Consider the following 22,704-nt stretch of genomic DNA (forward strand, 5'->3'; position numbering starts at 1 on the left):
ATTGATATATTTATTTGATTTCTTTGATTTGTACTGTCTGTTTAGATTTATGTGATATTTTTTGCACAAAATACATATGTGAATATTGTAACAGTTATGTTTTCAACTATAAGCATTAAATTGATAAATGTTATTCGCATTTTTTTGGCTTTATCCTTTCCAACAACAAAAAAAAGGCTTCGCGCAGGTAGCTCCCTTTCCTTATGAGCCGTCCCCACCAACTTTCAACACAAAGTTACACGCTTGTCTTAGACAATGCCTTAGCAGGTGCACTGAAAAAATTCTGCGCGCGCATAGCCTGTTCATAGCCTGTTCAGCCAGGCCAACAAAGGGAATTGTTGGCCTGGCTGAACAGGCGAGGTGTCTCCTTTTTCTTTGTTATCAGGCAGGTGAATTTTTCCTATCGGGGATTAATAAATTATTTATCTGTCTGTCTGTCTGGTCACAATGGAGCAAATGCTTTTTTTACCCCATAAAGACTTCTTGTGCATATCTGCACAACTCTGCTATTTCATACAATGACATGAAATTGTTGCTTGTGCAAGCTGATAAAGTGTAGTTGCATATCTGGAGAAAGATTTAAATAGAATCACACGGCACAACCTCTGATCGCACGCTAAACATCCTGAATGTTTTTGAGCTTTTAATAGGATTAAAGTAAATCCTCAGAGGATTCCGGTTGCAGCCCTCTGGTTCCTTCATCTCTGTCCTTCACAGAGAGCCAAGAGAGGATGAAGATTTCTCTGGATTCATGAAACTCTAAGACAAAGGTAAAACCCTTTTAAAGCACTTTTCCACTTCCAGATTTTTTATTCAAGTTCTAAGAACTTTCTCTATATTTTTTTATGTTTTTGTGCATAGCATTTCTTGAAACACACTAATAAAACTATTAGTGGTTCCCCTTGGATTGTGCTTCATTTATTTTACTAAATCATATGTAGAGGAGAAGTGGATTATTCTAATATAATATCTACATACCATGGTAATTTCCTTAATTAGCTGCAGATTTCTCAAAGCAATTAGTTGATTTAAAAACTCTCATATTGTAGTTTTATTTTCCAAATAACCCCTACATCACAGCAGTAATGTAAAGATATTGTTCTATGGATTTTGCCGTCAACTCAATCATCAGTGGTTCCAGTTTAGACTTGAGATAACAGATGATCTGATTGGTTATTTTATATGCTGTATGAAACATTTATTTATAAAATATGTTTGCTTACATTAAATTAGTCGTGATCATTTAAATGTCTGAAAATAAAACAAAGGATTGTCTTTAAGAGTTATTTTTATATATAACAGAAATTTTTGGTGTGTGTGATGTCATTAGCTAACCTAGAGAAGCTCATCTTGTGATTTCAATCACGCCTCCTTCTCTACCATTTTTGGGAGCATCAGAGTCCTTTACTGATACAGTCCATAGTGTTCTGAGAGGCTCAAGGAGACAAAACTATTTTTATGATGAAAGGTACTCATCATATAGTGATTTAATATCCACATTTAAATCAAATGATAATAATATTTATAATTAAAATTCGTTCAATTTAAAAATATTTCATTAATCCCTGATGGTGTGTTCAGACCAAACGCGGTGTCCGCTGTGTTTTCCGCAAGCCCTGTAGGAAGTTCACCTCTCTGCGTTTAAGATACACAGTTGGCGTGTTTCAAATGCGAAGGCTGTGTCCTCCGAAGGACATATTTGTCATCATACCTGTTCTGATTAGAAGACTCCTCTCTTAGTAACCCTGTATTACTACCTCAAAATATCTTAAATGTTTATTTTGGTTCCCTGAAAGTATAATATTTTAATTTTCATTCTTAATTTCTGTCGCTGTTATCTATGGATCTAGATCAGTCTCAATTTTCACAAATACACACTTGTGATTTATACATGCACAGGACAAGATCCACACACACACACACACACACACACACACACACACAAGACAAGATCCACACATGCACAAAAAATCCATGCACACACAGGACAAGTTCCACACATGCACAAAATGATTCACGCAAGCACAAAAAAATCCACACACATGAAAAGATCCACACATGCATAGAACAATTTACACAAGCACACAAGATCCACACATGCACGGCACAACATTCACCAAAATATTTCTGGTCCATAAAAAAATGATAAATTAAATCAGAAAGTACCGGTGGTCTTTAAACTTCACTGCATTTATGTGTGGAATTTTAAGACTCCCCTGACTTGCCTCAATACATAAGTGCATTTTTAAAAATAGGTAATGGTTTGCCACCAAACACAAAGCTCCCCTGTATAAGCCAATTACAAGAAAGAACTCTACGTGTGACTTACTCCCAGATCCCACATCCTCCGTCATCCCTCCTCTCCACCCCGCTCACGTATGTCGTGTGGAGCACTTGCTCACTCATATTAATCACCGAGAACTGTTCCACGTCTATCACTATTCCTATGCACATCACCGTCTCCAAGTATGTCTCCTCCATCCTTCACTGTCAAAATACAGAGCACAGCTATTTTTTGCTCCACTCTCGTCCGGCCAGGTCAAGATCCGCAATTGCATTTGCACCCAACAGTAGAAAGAATGTCGAGATTATTTGGTTTGTCAAATTAAAATATATTAACAACAGATGGGTCATTACAAATTAGAGCATAATTCTTATATACTCAAACAAAGAGTGTTCCATTATTAATTTGTAGACATTTTGGGGGAAAACCTCGTCTGATTTGGAGAGACGGCATCCATTCCACTTTGGATGGTGCAGCTCTTCTTTCTAGGAATCTGGCCAAATTTATTAGTCCTCCAAAACCCCAACAAGCCATGGTGCAGACCAGTAAGCAGAGTCATAGTTTAACACACCTCTCTGCAGCTTCTCTACTGTTACCCACTCATTGTTCCATCCAGACAGTGTCTAGCTCATGACCAAAATCTAATAAAATAGAAAAGAATCCTAAAAGGAGTATATCATTAAAATCTAATCACAATTCAAATAACTGGAATTAGGGAAAAAGTTAAAATGATTAAATGTGGTTTATTTGACATAAGATCTCTTTCTTCAAAAAGTCAGCTAATTAAAGACTTGATTTGTGATAATCACATGGATTTATGCTGTCTTACAGAAACTTGGCTGCAGCAAGAGCATTTAAATTATTTCAATTTTCACATACCCAGAAATTCTGGGCGAGGAGGACGAGTACAAACAATATTTTAGTCTGACTTACATATTAACCCAAAGACAGTTAATAATTACAACTCTTGAACATTTAACCCTTAGTTTCCCTCATCCAAATTGCTACTGTAAGCAACAAAACGTCTTCTTTTCCTACCTGATTTGGTGTTGAATATTGACGGGGTCATCATAGTGGGGGATTTTAACATCCATGCTGACATTGAAGGTGATAGCTTAAGTGCAGCTTTTAATGCTATCTTAGACACTGGCTTTGTTCAAAATGTGATTAATCCAACACATTCTCATCTTCATTCTTTGAATCTGGTACTTTCATATAGCATTGGATGTGAAAAAATAACACTATTTCCTCACAACCCTGTCCTCTCTGACCACTTTTCAGTAATCTTCAAAATTACTTAAACACAGTTCTTCCTCTGGAACCTCAACATTCCAGGAAGCAGATTTCTCATCTCGATCAAAATACTTATTTCATGCCGAGAGGCTTAAAAGTTTAATGAAATCCAGTCAAAACAGCTTCCAAGTGCGTCTCTCACAACTTCAAAATAAACTTCTTATCGCAAGCATCAATGAACAGATGCCGAGTTTGGAGGTAAAGAATAAACCAATGTTTTATGATTATTCCTATTACAAAGACCCACAAAAAAAAAAATAATATTTTGGCAGAAACTTGTGTGATTGATGCTGATGGTGAAGTTTAATTGTGTTATATTAAATTAAGTGTTCATTAAAGCTTTTTTTCTCCCATGAATTAAATAATATAGAGCATGCTCTCCTCCAGCTTCAAGGAAGTCAGAGCAGAGCAGAACAGGAGGAACTGCAGAGGCTGTAGGCTTTGCTTTGTGCAGGTAGTCTGGAACAGAGCGGAGGATGCGGGATATGAGGATAATTCATCCCACATGGATTAGTTTCTTGTGATTGACTTATGCAAGGGAGCTTTGTGAGTGGTGGCAAACCATTCCAAAAATGCATTTGTGTATCGAGGCACGTCAGGGCAATCTAAAAAAAATCCCCACACAAATGCAGTGAAGTTTAAAGACGACCAGTACTTTGTCATTTAATTTATAACTGTTTATGGACCACAAATACTTTAGTGAATCTTGTTCTGTGCATGTGTGGATCTTGTGTGCTTGCATGAATCGTGCTCTGCATGTGTGGATGTTGTTCTGTACATGTATGAATCACATATGTGTATTTGTGAAAATTGACACTGGTCTAGCTCCATAACTATCTGCCATTTCTCCCCAAGCTTGACCAATCATCTTCAACTCAAACTAAATCATGGGAAGTGATAGGCTATGAAGGATATTCCTGATGGTGTCATGGGTTAAGAACTTAGCACCCAAAATTTGAGGGGAGACAGTCAGTGGGAATTATTCAAATGTTTATTAAAAACAGAACAGAAGGCAGAGCTGTGGATCTGCAGCAGCTGCAAGGGGAGGCAGGGCACTGCCCATCACTGGTAACTCTGGTTTAGGGAGAAGCACAGGTAAGTGACCATGATGATCTGATGGAACATGATTATCCATGTGAGTCACTTACCTGATTTAACAGTTCAGTCCAACTCCTTAGAGCAAGGTAGGATCCAGCCAATGGACTGCCAAAGAGATGCGGTGGACGCCGCCCAAAGTGAAACCAGATGCAGCAATCCCAGTAAACAGACAGGAGTCCAAGCCAGGTCAGGGAAACTGTTCAGAACAGGAAGGTTCTCAACACTGGCCTCCGAGAACGAGAACATGAACTAAAGTAAAACTCAGCAACAAAGTTAGAAACAGAAACAAAGATCTGGAAGTCATCTCAGCAACAATGATCTGGCCCAATAGCTGGGTTGAGGCATATAAAAAGCAGCAGGAGCAGGTGATAAGATGAGTCATAATTAGTAACCGGGCAGAGTTAGGCAGGTGAGTGAAATGAGCAATTAGCTCAGCTATCTGTTTAGTTTTTTAAAGTGTTATTTCTCTTAATGTCCAGTATTTAAAAAGTTTAAATAAAATCAGGAAAAGATTAGACAAAAAAAAAAAGATTATATTATAAAATTCTATATTTAACCATTGACTATGTCAGCCACTCTAATTTTCATCTAACTACTTAGATTAAACGAAGCAAAACCAACATAACAATTATTTGTATGTCATGCAGGTGGTCACCAAGATGCAGCTTGTCTCTGTGCTGGGGCTGTCTTTCTGGTTGCTTTTTATTAAGGATGTGGGGGCAGCAACCTTTAAGCTTGCCCTTGTTGGCCCATGGTCGTGTGACCCGCTGTTCTCCAGAGCAATGCCGATCGCTGCAGCTAACCTGGCATTGTCACGACTAAGAGGCGACAGCTACCTGAAGAGAGGATACTGGTACGATGTAAAACTTCTCAACGAGGATTGCTCTGTTTCCAGAGGTGTGTAACCTACCAGCATCCAAATATTAACCAAATAATGAGAATTGCATGAAGTCATGAGAAACAGCATGTCAGAAAGACTATCAGACACCATAGACGTACAATTACGAAGTCAGGATTCTGCCAAAAGACCATGTGCCCATACAAGCAGCTCTATTTAACACACACATGCACGCACGTTAAACACGCATGTTGACCATGTTGTATATTGCACACATGAGTGTTCAGAGAACACTCTTTGATCGACAAACTTCAACCTTTTGAGCGGCAGATTTGGATACAAATTGAAAACTTTTCAAACCCAGTGTTACAGTACTGTAATTTGTAAAGTAGAGCAAATTAAAGATGCATAAGGGATTGAGGATAGTGGTTCAATGGCCTTATAGGTGTTTCTCAATTAACAAAGCTGCAGTCATAAGCCAACTTCAGCTTTGTGCTTCTATGGTAGTGGATGACCAGCCAAAGCATGCAATCCAATACTAACACAAGCCTCTTCAAAGCTAAAGCAGGATAGTCTCCCCTTAGCAGTGCTGGACGCTCAGTTACTGGTGCCAGCCTATTATTACTCAGATCAGTAGCTGGAATCAGAAAGGGTATAGTGAGCAGCGCTAAGGTAATAGACTGGATGTGCTTAATTTTTGCACCAATAACACTCCATAATTTTTCAGTTTGGGAATTAGCCTAATTATTTAATTTTTCCTTTCAAGTTTGACATATTTTTAATTCTGTTATTGTAACTTGAAATGCTGAATTATTTTCCTACTTACGTAAAAAGAGCGGTGACTTAGAGAAGGTAATGAATAAACTAAAAATCTCGAACTTCTTACTTAAGTCATACATTAATTTAGATACTATTGTCCCTTAGTGGGGAAATTTGTCATCAACATTTTTTAGCTATTTCTTTTTAGTACAGTGACAGTAATACTAAGATTTGAACTTCTGACCTTAATGGTTGCTTCAAGAAGAAAACGCTTTTCTTGATAACCACTAGGTCACCCCATGGCATTCCCAGTCCCAGGTCACTGTTAACCTAATTATATGTCAATTTTAAACCTAAAGTAGAATTAAATAAGCTTTATTTTGATTGTACAAAACATTCTGATTAGCAGCATCTCTACAGGACTACAGGATCAATTGAACATTAAAAGAACATTGAGCCTCTAACTGAAATGCCAACTCTAAAACCTGATTCCCCTGCATTTCACAACGGAAACACAAAAAGTGGCTGGACTTTCACCCATTAAAATACTAAACAACTTAATAGCATAATACTATAATTCATTCAATAAAGTTGATGAAGGTTCTCAGTCATATTTTTTGAATTTTTACGGAATTCATTCAATAAAGTTAAAGAACTTGTTTTTATGAACTTACTTAAATTATTGTCCCTATATTCAACACTTAGTTTTTCAGGTTTAAACAACTGAAAATTGCTTTTCAGCTAAAAAATTAAGTTGTTTTTTTGTTTTGTTTTTTACACTGTTTTGACATTATATCCAACATGCAACAGCCATGTCTGTCATCAAGTGACAATTTTCTAGACACAACGCTGGACACAAAAAGAAAAATGATTAACAGTAGATACAAACTGATTGTAATAGTTCATACCTGTGTTCAGAGATGAGAGGTATTCATTCAAACCTCACTTTTCTCAATATAAACAGCTAAGTTAATGTTAGCTTGGTTCATAAATCCTATTTTAACATTAATCAAATATCCATTACTGTAAAAATGTCTACAGCTGTATATTGGTTATTTATTTTCCAGGTGCACAGTATTTATGTTGTTAAAACACTTTATAGTACAGTATTTTGTTTATTTTCTAACTCTTCAGTAATATGTTATTTCTATTCACTTTTTTAAGGTCCACATTTGTGTGACAAGTTTTTCTATAATCTCTTTGCTGCTGTAAACATACGAATTTCCCTATTGTGGGACAATAAAGGGATTTCTATTCTATTCCGTTCTATTCTATCATTTCAGAGCGTATTGCTACCGCTATCAGAGCAAATTTATGACTGCGTTAAACTTCATTATTTATGATAACTTTACAACCAATTTTTATTCTTTAACAGACTGATTAGCTTGAATATAAGATTTGTAATCATTCCTAGCTACAGTGAGGAAGAAAACGTTTTGCTTCAAGAGGTGGGATTTTGTGTTTACTTTCTCAGGTTGGTTCCACCCTTAAAGTTAAAATTGGTGGCATGATAACACACAAACTTCAACATCTTTTCTCTACATGCAAGTAGGAGAATCTACAGGCGCATTAAAAGCAAGCAAGTTTATGTGATTGTGTTTTAAATAAAATGGCTCAAATTATTATTTATGTTTCGGTCCCTTTGGCAGAATTCTGACTTTAGAAATCATTAATTAAAGTTATATTACTTAAAAGGGCAACTTCATTCTTTAAACCATTCAATTGTAAAATAGCTTATATAAAAATGCTTCGGATTTTTTACTTATATAAAACATCTGTTAAACTTAGAATGTTATTCTAATAGAAATACTGTCTTAATCAAGCCTGTGAAACTGTTGTCCTTTCAGCCTTGACCGAGCTGGGGGAGATGGAGGGTTATGGCCATGCCTATATTGGACCTTTTAATCCCACCCTCTGCCATGCAGCATCCTTATTCGCCCAGCATTGGGAAGCTGGGCTGGCATCTCCAGGCTGTTTAGATGCTGATTGGTTGAACCTTCCACCCATAACATCCCCTGTTAAAGTCCTTTTTACAGTTCTCCGATTTTTTCGCTGGGCTCACGTCGCAGTCATTTCAGGTGAGGATTTAACATCATGAAAAGTCTATTTTAATATAACATAGGCTTTTTTAATTCTTCCATGCTAGATGTTTTGCTGTGAAAAAAAACTTACTTTAAACAAAACAGATAAACTGTTTATTTAATTTCATAATGCTGAGTGACAGTTTGGAGGTACCTTAGTTTTATTCATGGAGAGACAGGGGCAGCTTTTTTATATAAAAATGTGTGATCAGGAGATGATGCAGGTAAAGAATGAAGATTGGAAAATGGCCAGCTGGTGAGAAAAAGAAAACTCCAACTCCACTATTTCCTGAACTTCAGCCAGCTCCTTTGATTCCTGTCTTTCATTACTCTACCAACTCATTAATCAAGGTGTTTTGGACACTTTCATAATGGTTACTGAGGTCAGACACAACTGGATTAATCAGTTGGTCCAGTAATGAAAAAACGAAAACAAAGAGGCTGGCTGAAGCTCAGAAAGTAGTGGAGCTGAACATATAGCCTATTGCAGCAGAGATGTTTGGTAAGTAGGATCTGATCACTGCTGTTTGTGCCATTGTGGAAAATGCATATCAAAGCATTGCCGAACTCCCAGCATTTATACGAGCTGCTGTTTTTGTATTATTTTTACAGCCTAACACTCCTTCAATAATCGTGTATTTCTCGTTAAATATCATACAGTACCACCTGACCATCTACTTAAATTCAAGTGCTGCATGTTATTATTCAATTAGCATTTTATGCATGAATTTGAATATACAATACATATAGTTGTTTTGTTGTCTCTCTTTCTATCATTTTTGTCTATCATTCTCAGCTCCAACTGATCTCTGGGAAAGCACTGGAGAAGAAGTGGCCTCTGCACTCAGGGCTATGGGCCTGCCAATTGCTCCTGTGGTTACAATGGAAACAAATAACAGGGAAGGGGCTCGGAAGGCACTGAACGTGATCAGGCATGCCAACAAGGCCAAAGGTCTGCTCAAAGACCTGAACCTTTCCTTATAACCTATACGTAGATTAACTTATAGTAGGCTGCCTGGAGCCAGAAAGAAAGGCCCCAAAGACCAGAGGTCCACAATGATGCAAACATATTATAAAGGTTTTTTTTAACTGCTATATTATTACATTACATCATTATTACTTCATTTTGGAATATTAATTTTATAAATATATCTTGGAAAGTAATGTATTTTTCCCTTGTATAAAAAATTTGATATATCTATCTGGTAACTGGTGTCTGTCCTGTCTGGTTTAATCAGACTATTATTTGAAATGGTCAGATCATAGCAAACATATTTTCATGTAAAAAAAACAAAAAAACAAAAATTAAGTCAAGTCTAATAACATGCAAAGGTAAGAAATTAAACAATCCTTGCCAAAACAATGCAATTTTTAAAGAGCAATGTCTGCTTCTAAGGCAGAAACCTCTGCAGGAGGAGATCACAAGTTAATGACCACATCTATCTGGTGGATAAATAAAAAGAGACTGCCAAATATCTTTTTTTATGCTGTCATCAGACATTTTTGTTTGCTTCGGAGTAGAAATCAAGCAGCTAATTAACCTTATTTCCTTTCAAGTGGTCATCATGTGTATGAGCTCCATCCTGATTGGTGGAGAAACCCAGAAAGAACTCTTGTTGGCTGCTCTAGACATGAGGATGGTCGCTGATGGCTACATCTTTATTCCCTATGATGCCCTTCTATATGCCATGCCTTACCAGGTGAAAACAAAAAAACAATAAAAATGTTTTAAAAGGATAAATCGTTGTATTTCACAATATAGTTTGCCAGGTTTACAGTAGTCAAATTTAGTGAGACCTGTTTTTTCTGAATAACTGTAAATCCACTTGTGGCGTATTATACCACCACTCCTACATATTAGAAATAAGCTGATCAGTCTCCAAGGTAAACTCCAACTGCATCATACTAATCTATTAAGTGAAATTTTAGCAACAGCTTAATAAACCTACATTTTTGTTATTTTTCCTCTTGTTTTCTCTAAACATAAGGAATTGATTTGTGAAAATGTTATTTTTTAATTTATATTCCTGTTAACTAATTTTGCCTTTTGATTTTTTTAAATTAGGATATAACCTTCCCCCTGCTGACCAACAATACACGGCTTCGTCATGCCTACGGCGCTGTCCTGACAGTTACCATGGCCTCTGACCAGAGCTTTTACGAAAGTTTTCGGCAGGCTCAGATGACCCGGGAGATCCGTTCTGCCATCACTGCCACAGAGGTAAAGAAATAAACAGCAAATCATAAACATGAAGATTAAGTACTGCACATCTATCATTAGAAAAGCATATGCAAGCACACAGATGTTTAATCAAAAGGCTGCTCCTAGATTTTTTTTTCTTCTATGACTCCATTTCATTTCATCGGTTTTGCTGCTTAGTTATAGATAGCGTTGCTTTACTGCCTTGAGCACCAAATGTTGGGGAGTGGTGGCCTAGTGATTAGAGCAGTGCGCTTGTGCTCTGGGAAGGTTGCAAGTACATGGTTCGAATCCCACTGGTTCCTGAGCAAGACCCTTAACCCCACACTGCTCCCTAGGCGCAATTATTATTATTAGGATCAATTATTATTATTTATTAAATGCTTTTTATATTTTCAATTGATTAACTAAAGAGAATACTTTGTACATAGCAGCATAATGAAGGAACGATTTTTGGAAGATTTTGAATCATTTATTTTGCTGTCCAATGAACAAAGCCTATCCACTCTAACTCCTTAAATCAAACCATATAATGGGCTTGAAATTTCAAAGTCTTCTAAGTTTAAGCCTGAATAGAGTTTCTAAGCGATAGGCCCCTTTCCAGGAATACTCCTATAGCTTCACCCAGCCTTCCCCCAAATATCACAGCCTGTTAAATTCCAAAATAGTCATTGAGTAGCCAGCAACTCACCACCTCAACCAGAGACTGGCTGGGTTGAAATGCATTAATCTTGGTTTGGAGAGGCTTAAATTCATCTTTCATGACAGATATAAGTGAAAACATGATTTTAATATGGATCATGGTTTATGAACCCTTTATTAGCAGAAAAAAGCCATATTCAAAAATTAAAACAGCATTTATGTATTTAAAGGGGCTGCTCAGTAGTACAGTGGTTAGCACTGCTGCCTTGCAGCAAGAAGGTTCCGGGTTTGATTCCCGGCCCAGGGTCTTTCTGCATGGGGTTTGCATGTTCTCCCTGAGCATGCATGAGTTACTCAGGGTACTCTGGCTTCCTCCCACAGTCCAAAAACGTGACTGTTAGGTTAATTGGCTTCTCTAAATTCTCCTTAGGTGTGAGCGAATGGTTGTTTGTCCTGTTTGTTTCTGTGTTGCCCTGCAATGGACTGTCCAGGGTGAACCCCGCCTCTCACCCGTAGACAGCTGGAGATAGGGACCAGCACCTCTTGCAACCCTGCTTGGGATAGGTCTGATGGAAAATGGATGGATGGGTATATTTAAAAATAGAAATAAAGACTATGTTCAGTTTATTGAATTTTACTAAACAAACAGCTTAAAGTCGCTAGTTGCAACAAAAAACTAAATTTCTCTACCACTGTCAGGTTTGGTGGTTGTTTGTAGAGGACCCAAATGCAGAGATGAAAGCAGAGATGTTTTCTTGTAGGTGATGAAATTGGTGGCAACAAAAACATAACCCTGGACTGAAGAAGCAGGGAACATAAAAACAAAAAACAAGTCCAACAATGAGTAACTGCAGAGAAGTATATGGTAGACAGAACAATGAGTGGATTGATAAGCTAGGAGTAGGTAACCTGGGAGTAGGTGTGGACAGAAGTAGCTAAAGCAAGGCAGACACTGTACAATATTTTCAGTCTTTGTACTTTTCAAACTGTACAACAAAACTGTAGGGTTTAAAAGTGCACAGCTCACGGCATACGTTCTTACCCTGTATGAGCTGATGCTCTGATGTGATCTAACTGCTTACACTGTACGTCCAAAAACCAGACTGGATTTCCAACATGTTTGATTTTCACCTGACCTTACAACTCCTGATTGGGAGGTGGTCCTGAGAGGCTAATTGCCCTAAAAAATAATAAAAAAGAGAAACTGAAAGAAGTAAAAAGGAAGAGTAAAACAAATAGATTATAATTAAAGGATATAAATCTTGAAAACAACATAGAAAAACATAATTTAAAGCATAACTGAGAACCCCAAAGGTAAACTTAAACAGAACCAAACAGTTGTCCTCAATTTGACTGTCTCCAGAATAATAGGTCTACTGCTTTAATTAGTAATTACTAGCATGGTTAGTAAAGACATAAATTCAACAATAAATTAAAATAAAAACATAAAATAGAACGAGATGAATAAACATAACTGTCCCTATTTGCAGATGTTAAGGAAATCTAAAACTATATTTGTAACTTCCTGGAGGTTTGACTACAGTTAATTGACAGTTTATATAATCTCCCATTAGCGAAAACTGATATAGATGTTATATATATTCTATAAATTGATCATATAAATGAATATTTTTTTGTTTTATTTTACTCCTGTCAGGTCTAAGCACCCAAAACATCATACATACATACAGGGAAAGAAAAAAGGTACAGAGATAATTCATTTAGTTGTACTCGCGAGGAGAGTAGAAAAGAGACTGCAGAGTTTACCAATCTCCAACCCACTCTGGTCCCAGCGTTCTCCTCGCAATTTATTGAAATCAGGGGTCCCTGGTTACAACAGCTGAGACTACACTAGGGAGGGGAAACAAGATAAGGAATTCAGACTTGCAGTCTCAGTAAACATATCCACTAAATCTCAGGGTTCAGTTAAAGTTTAAGCTGTGGAAGCTGTTCACCAAAGTTCAGCAGGTTTAATGCTGCTCGTAAATTAACCATAACCTTCCCAAAAGGAAGTCCACAAATCACAGTATACTTTAGAAAAGGGTGGCTATGAACAAATGCACATAGCACACAGCTTTATGCATTATAACACTACACAGATACATTTATATACAATTATTCTAACAACTCCATTATTTCTATTTCCTTGATTTTCCTTAAAGGTATCCCCACTATTTGGAACCATCTTTAATATGGTTTACTATGTTGCTATGGCTGTGGAAGAGCGCCGCCAAGCAGGCGGTGGGCACTGGGTGACAGGAAATCAGCTCTTCAACTCAGATGGAGGCTTTGACTTCAAGGGCTTCAACCAGGTCAGTAAAGAAAAGTAATATGACCAATTGTTGTCATTGTTATGGGATAATGTCTCAGTCAAGCTTTCAAGAGATGAAGAGGCAACTGGAGAAAGTGATTCATAATAAGTCACCAGATCCTGATGGTGTAAACCCCAGAGTCCTGAATGCCTGTGCAGAGCAGCTCTGTGGGAATCTACAGCAGCTCTACAACCTTAGTCTGATGCAGGTGGTAGTTTGAGTGACGTAGAAGACCACATGTCTTGTTCCAGAACCGAAGAAGACTCAGCCAACAGTCCTTAGTGACTATAGACCTTTTGCCCTAAAATATCACAGCAGGAAGGTCCTAGAAAGACTTCTGTTGGTTCACCTCAACAAACCAACAAGCAGCTTTCAGAAACCCTGCAGTTTTCTTATCGCCGTGAAGTTGAAGATACTGTCAAACAACTGCGTGAACAAACTCCCTCCCATTTAGACAAGGCAGACAGCAATGTGAGGGTCATGTTCTTTGATTTCTGCATTGCATTTAATATAATTCAATCTGACTTACTTTGTGACAGTCTCTGGCTCACACTGAGCCTTGTTCTGCTGGAGGTTTCTTCCTGTTAAGAGGGAGTTTTCCTCTCCAGTGTCGCTACAAGCATGCTTGGTGTGAGGGATTGCTGAACAGTCAATGAGTCAATGCAATCAGCTGGTTTTCCTTAAATAAAAAAATTTAAACCAGTCTAACTCTAAGATCTGGTTGAATCGTCTCCTTAACCTCTTACACCCTCAGGGGGTATAAATAAATTTCTGCCTGACAAAAACACACAAAAGTAAATCACTTATAGCCTCACAGCTATTAGATTTAAGAAGAAACATTTGGTACCTCTGTAACAGTAAGATGTCATAGAATGGTTTTCTGGTGTCAGCACCATTGTAGCTTTGACCCTGCCTGAAATATTAGGGACAAAATACAAAATATTTTGCATTTTTTGAACCTCGCCAAAATTTTCTTTGAAATAAACATTGCAAAACACTACCAAAATATTATTTATAGCACAAAAAAGTAGTACAGACTTTTAAATCTAAATGTTGTGTAAAAATATACCAAATTTGGACTCAATCAGATGAATCATATTTATTTTAGAATGGTATTAGTGAGAAATTTCTTAGGCGGAAAGGCCATTTTGGCACATTTATCCAAAAATGTCACCAAACTGTGCCAAATGTGTTTTTTACATCAATACTGGGGGTTTGTTAAAATTACGAGGTCACGTAGCAGCTGGACCCACCGGTGGGTCCGTAGGGTTCTAGGGGTTAAGGTGCCTTGAGAAGGCATGTGTTGTGAATTGGCCCTATATAAATAAAACTTAAAATAAAATGTTATAAAATGTTTTCAATTACGCAAACAAAGTTTTTTAAGACCTGAGAAAATTAAAGTTTAATTTGTGTTGTGAGCTGTTTGGAGTCATCACTAAAAGGATATATCCTTTGAAGTTTTTTGTCCCTTTTACGTTTGGTTTCATTAAAAACACAAATGCCTCTCAAATTATGATTCTAATAGCAAAGCTTCAGTCTTGTTTTTCTAATTTATCTTTTTTATCTCAAACCATATTAACTGTGAAATTGTCTTTACCATTGGCTTGTTTTTGTCCTTTGCTTTTCATAGGTGTTATATGGTGGTAAAGGTGGAGCTGGCCTTCAGGCCAGGTATGTGGTGTTGGATAGTGATGGTGATCGGCTTGTGCCCACGCATTCACTTGGACCGAAACACATCGATGGAATGGTTGGGGGTCTGACATCTCTGAGCAGGTCGTTCTTCTTTCCAGGAGGAAAACCTCCCAAATCCCATTTTTGTTGGTTCAATCCAGACGAAGCTTGCAGTGCAGGTAGGGTTATTGATTAAAATGAGAAGGTTGGAGCTTTGTGAATGTTGGAACATAAAGTTCTGTGTAAGATCTTTCTCCCTTGTTACAAATGTATGTAAGGGGTATTTTGTTGCATACCCCTACTAACTGCCATGTGGCTGTGTGTGCTAAATGTTTCAAGGATCTTGTTTAATAGATCTAAAGACATTGTTTTCTCTTTAAGGTGTGGATGCAGTGACAACGTTTTTCATCTTCCTTCTGCTTTGTGGACTGACAGCAGCTTTTTACTTTTGGATCAGGTACTGGTACACACACACAGACCCAAACTGTGTAATACTATTCTTATTGGGTCTTTCCATTCATGTCCCACTCATTCCTATGGCCTACCCCTAGCCTTCAACAACACTTCCCTAGTCCCAAACCTAACCTAAACCAAATTCCTACCTTAGTCCTGAATCTAACCTCCACCCCAAAGAAGAGTATTTCCTCATGAGGACCAGTTGTTGGTTCCAAAATCTCCAAAGTCCCCAAAATGTAGCATATTGCCTGAAAATCATCTCCCCAAGGTAGAAAAACACGGTAGCACAAACACACAGACACACCAACAAATTTTCCCTTTTTAACACAAACTAAACATAACAGATTGTGATGACTATATAGGTGGACATTAAGAAAACAATCATATAGAAATAGGTGTGTGGCGTATATATGTGTGTGTGTACTACTGCTCTGTTTTAGGCTTTTATTCAAAGAAAAAGGGATAGTAATGTATAAGTTTGTCTTCATGGTTTAGATGTTTGTTTGCTATAATAAGCCTGAATTCATGTTATTGTATTTAGCAGAGCCAGTTAATAAGCCATCAGTTGGAATCAGTTGTACCTAAGTTGGAGAACAAAAAACAAAACAAAAAACAATCTGCAGGATATTGTGCTTGAGGACCAAGATTAGAATAAAGGCTGCAATATAACGATGATAATCACAAAAAATGAAAAACATTTATAATCTGCGCTGATCATAGTTGCTCTTCTTCTTGCTTAGAAGCTGATTTTTCAAAAAGTTTATGTTCTGCTGTTCCATGTAATATATAAAGGAGATATAAGAAAGATGACATGTTAATCCACCAGTATTGTTGGATAAGTGGCCAGTCTCTTTTTTCCTTGTGGGGACCATTTCTCAGGAATATGCTACATTTTACAGACTAATAGGTACTTGTGGGGACCAATGAGGGTCCCTGTGAGGAAGGTATCTCTTCTTGGGGTGGGGATTAGGAATAGTCTTATTCCATTAACAGAGTGTCTTACTGACCCATTCAATTCAAGAAGAAATGCACTTATTTTAAGAACAATTAATTTACTTAAGTTTTTAATTTGTGCAGTACATTCGCTATTTAGGTTAAAGTACAGAAACCTGTGTCGAAGAAAAAACAACTTTGGTAAAAGTGAAAGTACCAAGTGAACTCCCTTACTTACGTAAAATTAGAAAAGTACAAGTCTACAATTTACTTAAGTATAAAACTGAAATTTAAGTTTTTACCCTAAATGACACCAAATAACTTTTAAAAAACGCGATTCTGAAAATTCAGTTGTCTGCACTTAAAATAGCTTGTTTTTCTCCTTTTTTTTTTGTTCAGTGTTGGTAAAGAGAACATAAAAAAATATATGTGTAACCTTGTTCTATATCAAAATTTCAAACAGGGTAATATAGATTATACAAACCATAAGCAACTGAATACTTTTACAGCTCACGTATTTAAAGTGTTGAAGTTGTAAATAACATTAATACTGAATTCGAACTTGTAAGATAATCAACATGTTCATTTTGGAAAGGAAAGGAAATGGGTGGGAAATATCTTGCATCTCAGAATCTCATCCATCCTCATCTACAATGTTTGCCTGCCCTGTAAAAAAATAAATAAAAGTTTACCAGTCTAGTTCTAAAAGATTAAAAGTCCTGGGGAAAAACAAATACTCAGGTAAAGTGGATAACAAAAAGATACTGAGGTACAGTACATATTTGTACTTAGTTGCACCTCTTCATAAGTACTCACAGCCTCTCATTTATACGTTTTTTGATCCACCTTTGGCGGGAAATAAAGTCTCACGTCTATTTAAATGATGCCACAAGCAAAGCATACCTCTCCTTTGGGGGTTTGGCCCAAACTTTTTCAATACTTCAAACTCCATCAGGTTGGGTAGAAGATGTCTTCCCTCAGCCAATTTTGAGGTCTTTCCAGAAATCATCAATCAGAATCAAGTTTGGATTTTGTGTCATCAGACTATTAATTTCTCAAGGGCTGAGAGTCCTTCAGGCAGTCTTACAAGCCTGATTGGTGGATTGCTGCAGGGATGCTTGTAATTGACTCTCCAGAGAGAAAAGCTTGAGCTCAGACATAGCGATCATGGGGTTCTTGGTCACCTCCATGGCTAAGGCCCTGCTCTCCCAATCAAAACAGTGTACACCTTAGCTTCATGGTACAGACTATGAACATTTACCTAAATGTGATTTTTCTTGTTTTTTTTTTTTTTTTTTGTTTCTTAGGAACTTGCAGTAATTCAAAAAAAATCACATCTTAACATCATAACAGTGTATTATATGCAAAATTTTAGAATCAAGTTTAATATGCAGCTCAAAAAATAAGGGGAACACGTTAACAAAAACAATATAACTTCAATCAAATAAAACCTCTTTGAAATCAAACTGTCCACTTAAGCCGGTCATACACTGTGCGATTTTTTTCAATCGTTGCACGCAGCTAAAGCTCACGCTGTATGATGAAACCCTGTGGTTTCGTCGTACAGGAGATGTTGAAGAGGTCCTACGGTCCTACTACTTGGCAACAACCCAGCACTAGGACTGCTACCTCCACCTTTGTGCAAAGATGAACAGGAGGAGCCTTGCCAGAGCCCTACAAAACGACCTCCAGCAGGCCACAAACGTGCATGTGTCTGCACAAACAGAAACTGACTCCATGAGGATGGTATGAGGGCCCAACATTCACAGAGTGGGTTGTGCTTGCAGCCCAACACCATGCAGGATTCTTGGCATCTTCCAGAGAACACCAGGATTGGCAATTTCACCACTGGTTCTCTGTGCTCTCCGTAGATGAAAGCAGGTTCACACTGAGCACATATGACAGACCTGACAAAGTCTGGAGACAACATGAAGAGCGATCTGTGAATACTTCCCATATGGGCTGTCACTCTATGAGCATACATCCCATACATTCAAATAATTCTTTTTTTTTTTGTTCATAGGAAGTACAAGAAATCAACAAACTTTACTAAATTGATCCTGACCATGGATGACATCGTTTTTATTGACACTCAAGTTAGTAAGAAGGTCAGCAAATGTTTTTTTTTTTTTTTTTCTGTCTGAAATGTTGTTTGCATGTGTTTGTATAAATTTGACCTAAATACAGAATTAAACTGCTTCAACGTTTTAGTGTTTCCTTTACTTTTGCTCTTGGTGAATTGTTTATTGAAATAATCTGAAACAAACCATTTGTGAAGAAAGAAAAACAATGGTGATAATGATGCAGAACTCGGTAAACTCTCACATGATTTAATGGAAACCCCAAATAGCAAAGACCACAACAAAAAGTAAAAACATGGAAAGATTTTTTAATCTGAATGAAATGTATATATAAGCAAAAATAGTGGTTTCATTTGAAATATATTCATACACTTTGAAATATATACAATTATTTAGAAGACCATCAAGATCATTTTCTAATGACAATAGATCCAGTTTTGTTTGTTTAATCACAGATGAGCATAGAATTGGATTTTAAAAGGCTTGTTTTATTAGCCATTTTTTATACTTTTTTCAATTGTTCATATAGTTTGTCATGTCATTTAGGGTCTGCTTACAATAATCCTATGATAATCACTTTTCTTTTTTAGAAGCTAAACGACGAGTCAATCATGAGGAGTCTTTTGGAAATTAAAACTCCACTTCGTTCAATTGCCAGAAGTTACATCCTGACAACGCCTGAGAGTTCTAACATTGGGATATTGGAGGTACCTATGTTTGTCAGTGTGCACATTGGTTTGCATCAGTGGAAGGGAATACAAATGTGTAGATATCCTTAAAATTGCCTATTAAAGAAAAAAATACACTGAAAAATATGAATTATTCAAAATCATCAGTGTGACACTGGTGTTTGGATCAATTAGGAACTGAGAATTCAATGAAAGGTAGCATCCTTTTTTCTGTTGATTGCACATATGTATGGATCACTGTTTTACTTAAAAAAACAAACAAGTATTTTAATTTTTTAGAGCTTACCATTATTTTACAATTCTGTTTATGTAATTAAAAACTTCTGGAAACAAAAGTTTATGATCACAGTTACATAGATCCCCACTGTAACTAAAAGTGGGGTGGAGTTTTTATTACTAGTATGCTTACCTTCACATAGTTTGGATCTGTGATTTTAGAGCTGAAAAATATATTTTCCTTTAAAAGTTTCCAAATGTTTCATGATTGGCCTACAGGCCAAGAGTAATAGTTGTTAATGAAACTTATAAGGCAAAAATTGTCACTCTTTTCACATGGTTGCAAGATAAACATGGGAGCTTGAACAGGTTTGTTTAGCTCAGTCCCAATTGGTTTAAAACTTTTTGTTCCTTGACTGTATGGAGTAGACAGCTGAAAATAAACAGTCAGCCCTAGGTCACAAAATATTCACTTCAATTCAATTTATATTTATATAGTGCCATTTCACAAGACTTGTCATCTCAAGGCTCTTTACAGTTCACCAGATCATACAGCCAATTCGATTTAAAGTTTTCTAAGGAAAACCAGTTGATTGCATCAACTCATTGACTGTTCAGCAATCCCACACACTAAGCATGCTTGTAGCGACAGTGGAGAGGAAAAACTCCCTTTTAACAGGAACAAAGCTCCAGCAGAACCAGGCTCAGTGTAAGTGGCCTTCTGCTGAGGCGGACTGGGGTTCAAGGAGACAGGAGCAGAGATACAAAAGGCATGAAGAAAGAAAAAATGAAGTCATATATAAATCAAAAGTTCCTATATATTTTGCGCCACCATGAGCCTAATGTATGAACTCCAGAGAATACATCAATTCCACATACTGGGGTAAAGACTAAGGCATTATATGTCTATCTACCTCTAAAATTATTTGTATCTCTTTGTTTTCTGACTAATTCTGCTTCAACTGAATGTTTGTTTCCAGGGAGACTGGGTTTGGCTGAAAAAAGTTCCTTTTGGAAAGACAACAGCTGTCAACCAAAATACCCAGAATCTGTTCAGCCAGGTACGGAGAGCGCCCTTCAAAAATACAGTAATCACACAGTAGATGAACAAGAGACACAAACAGCTCAGGAAAACACATACACACCCCACAGATGCAAAATGGTAGAGGAAATTTGAAGCAGGAAGATAACATGCCCAAGAAGCTGAGGACCAACATTGTCAAATAAAATCTTATTTTAATAGCTTTTAAATTAAAAAGCCATTTTATTGTCGGTAAGGTTCATCACAGGCACACTCAGTAGAGTTAGACAAGCATGAAGCAAAAATGAAGCAGCAGAACTTTTTTGCTGCTTCCAGTGCTTGCGGTCTGAATGTAGCAATATTCTATAAAATACACCAAGCAACACTCTCGATTTCATCCACAATTGTTACAGGCAAAGAAAGGACAGGGTAGCTCCCCCCAACACGCATCAGACCCACTTTTCAGCCAAGCAGCTAGAGCAGCAAAGATGCTTCAGCCTCGTGTCAGAACTAAACTCGTACTGCATCAAAAATTAAGCAGCACACGCATTTTTGCTGCTTCTGCTGCCTGTGGTCTGAACATAGCATTATAGGCATTATGCTAGCTCTTGAACTGTTTTTTATTCACTTTCAATCTTTACAAATGGCAATAGGAAATCCCCATCCGCCTGGCCACTTTCAGGTAGCTTTTAGTGGGAACTTCCAACTCTGTCATCCACCGTTATATGGGGAGTCTGCAACTTTTCCGCTCAAAAACATGTTAAAACATTTTTTTTCCCCAACTCATCAAAGCAATTAAATCAAACCAATCTCTAGATCACAAGGAAAAAACAGAGCAGCTTAATGTCAAAGGCATCCGATGCATCTAATTTCAAAGTGCACAATCATTCAAATTGAGCCGTTGGATGCCTTTTTGACACTTTTTATCGTGAATGGAGCATTGCACAAGTACTGTCTGTGTACTTTATACACACCAGGGCCAACACCTACACAACCACATGGTGGCATGGTGTAGAGTAAGTAAAAAGACAAAGAGAGGGTCAAGATTTAGAACAATGATGAATAAAAATATGATTTGTTTGCCACCCAAGATGTGGAATGACCTTCAATCTCAGTGTACCAGCCACTTTAGCCAGATTATGAAGGGGAAATTATTTGAGATTGTAACCAAATCAAGATTATTAAGGTAGGTACACAAACCAAAGAAGATGGTTTACAGTCCCAGCAAATACATATAGAACAGGTACACAACCTCTTGTCAGTAAATGCTAATTTCATCAGTTTCAAAGTTGAATAACAGTTCTAACATGGTCTTGTTGTGTTTGTTTCCAGCTGCGTGAAATGCGTCATGAGAATCTGAATCTATACGTGGGTTTGTTTGTGGATTCAGGGATTCTTGCTCTAGTGGTTGAGCACTGTCCACGGGGAAGTCTGGCAGACCTGCTGGCCGACAGTGATGTGAGGCTGGACTGGATGTTCAAATCTTCATTGCTCATGGACCTTATTAAGGTTCTTCCAAAATCACTTACATCTATATACACATACAATTTTTGTTGCTAAATGAGCCACATCTTAAGCAGTTCACCCTATATTAAGGTACAGCACACTGCCTTCATTGATTGATTGACTGACTTTACTGATCTCAAAGTGGAGAATTTTACCCTTTACATTGGCTCATGATTAGATGTCCATCCTTGCCTCTGCTGAGTGTTTAGCCAGGCTCAGCAATTCTGCAACCACCTACATACTTTAGCTATACCTATTCAATGAAAGATCCCATCTCTATTGACAATATGAAATTGTACTAGGCAAGAAAATGAACAAGTGGCTTAAAATAAATAATAATACATTAAATAGAGCAGACCACACTAGTCTCCCTGAAAAAAACTCCAGTAAACATAACATTGGTAGACATCCGACAAAGACTCCCAGGTATGAAGAACTAGACAACACCAGGCCCATTGATTAACGCTTACTGGTTGAAGAAGCTGACTCCTCTCCATCAGCACCTTATGGCACAAAAGAACTAACTGCTTAAGAATGAGACAAACGAGGCACAGCTGACTGAGAGCTGAACATTTCTGATAACAAAAGGACAACAGAAGGGAATGACCACGACCAATCATAAAT

General features: G+C 37.3%; 1 protein-coding gene across 1 annotated transcript in view; it reads left to right on the forward strand.

Moving 5' to 3' along the window:
- Positions 1 to 5,316: 5,316 nt before the first annotated feature.
- The window catches only part of LOC107083206 (retinal guanylyl cyclase 2-like), a 30,548-nt gene continuing 13,160 nt past the window's right edge, over positions 5,317 to 22,704 (forward strand). Inside the window, exons 1-12 of the mRNA XM_015372222.1 lie at positions 5,317 to 5,572; positions 8,120 to 8,350; positions 9,150 to 9,305; positions 9,911 to 10,053; positions 10,419 to 10,574; positions 13,358 to 13,507; positions 15,138 to 15,357; positions 15,560 to 15,635; positions 18,591 to 18,675; positions 19,239 to 19,355; positions 20,534 to 20,614; positions 21,907 to 22,083. Of these exons, the coding sequence (XP_015227708.1) occupies positions 5,317 to 5,572; positions 8,120 to 8,350; positions 9,150 to 9,305; positions 9,911 to 10,053; positions 10,419 to 10,574; positions 13,358 to 13,507; positions 15,138 to 15,357; positions 15,560 to 15,635; positions 18,591 to 18,675; positions 19,239 to 19,355; positions 20,534 to 20,614; positions 21,907 to 22,083 (1,848 nt within the window). The remainder of the gene's footprint in view (positions 5,573 to 8,119; positions 8,351 to 9,149; positions 9,306 to 9,910; positions 10,054 to 10,418; positions 10,575 to 13,357; positions 13,508 to 15,137; positions 15,358 to 15,559; positions 15,636 to 18,590; positions 18,676 to 19,238; positions 19,356 to 20,533; positions 20,615 to 21,906; positions 22,084 to 22,704) is intronic.

The sequence above is a fragment of the Cyprinodon variegatus genome, unplaced genomic scaffold (assembly GCF_000732505.1).
Source record: "Cyprinodon variegatus isolate N-32 unplaced genomic scaffold, C_variegatus-1.0 Scaffold70, whole genome shotgun sequence".
Classification (NCBI taxonomy): Eukaryota; Metazoa; Chordata; class Actinopteri; order Cyprinodontiformes; family Cyprinodontidae; genus Cyprinodon; species Cyprinodon variegatus.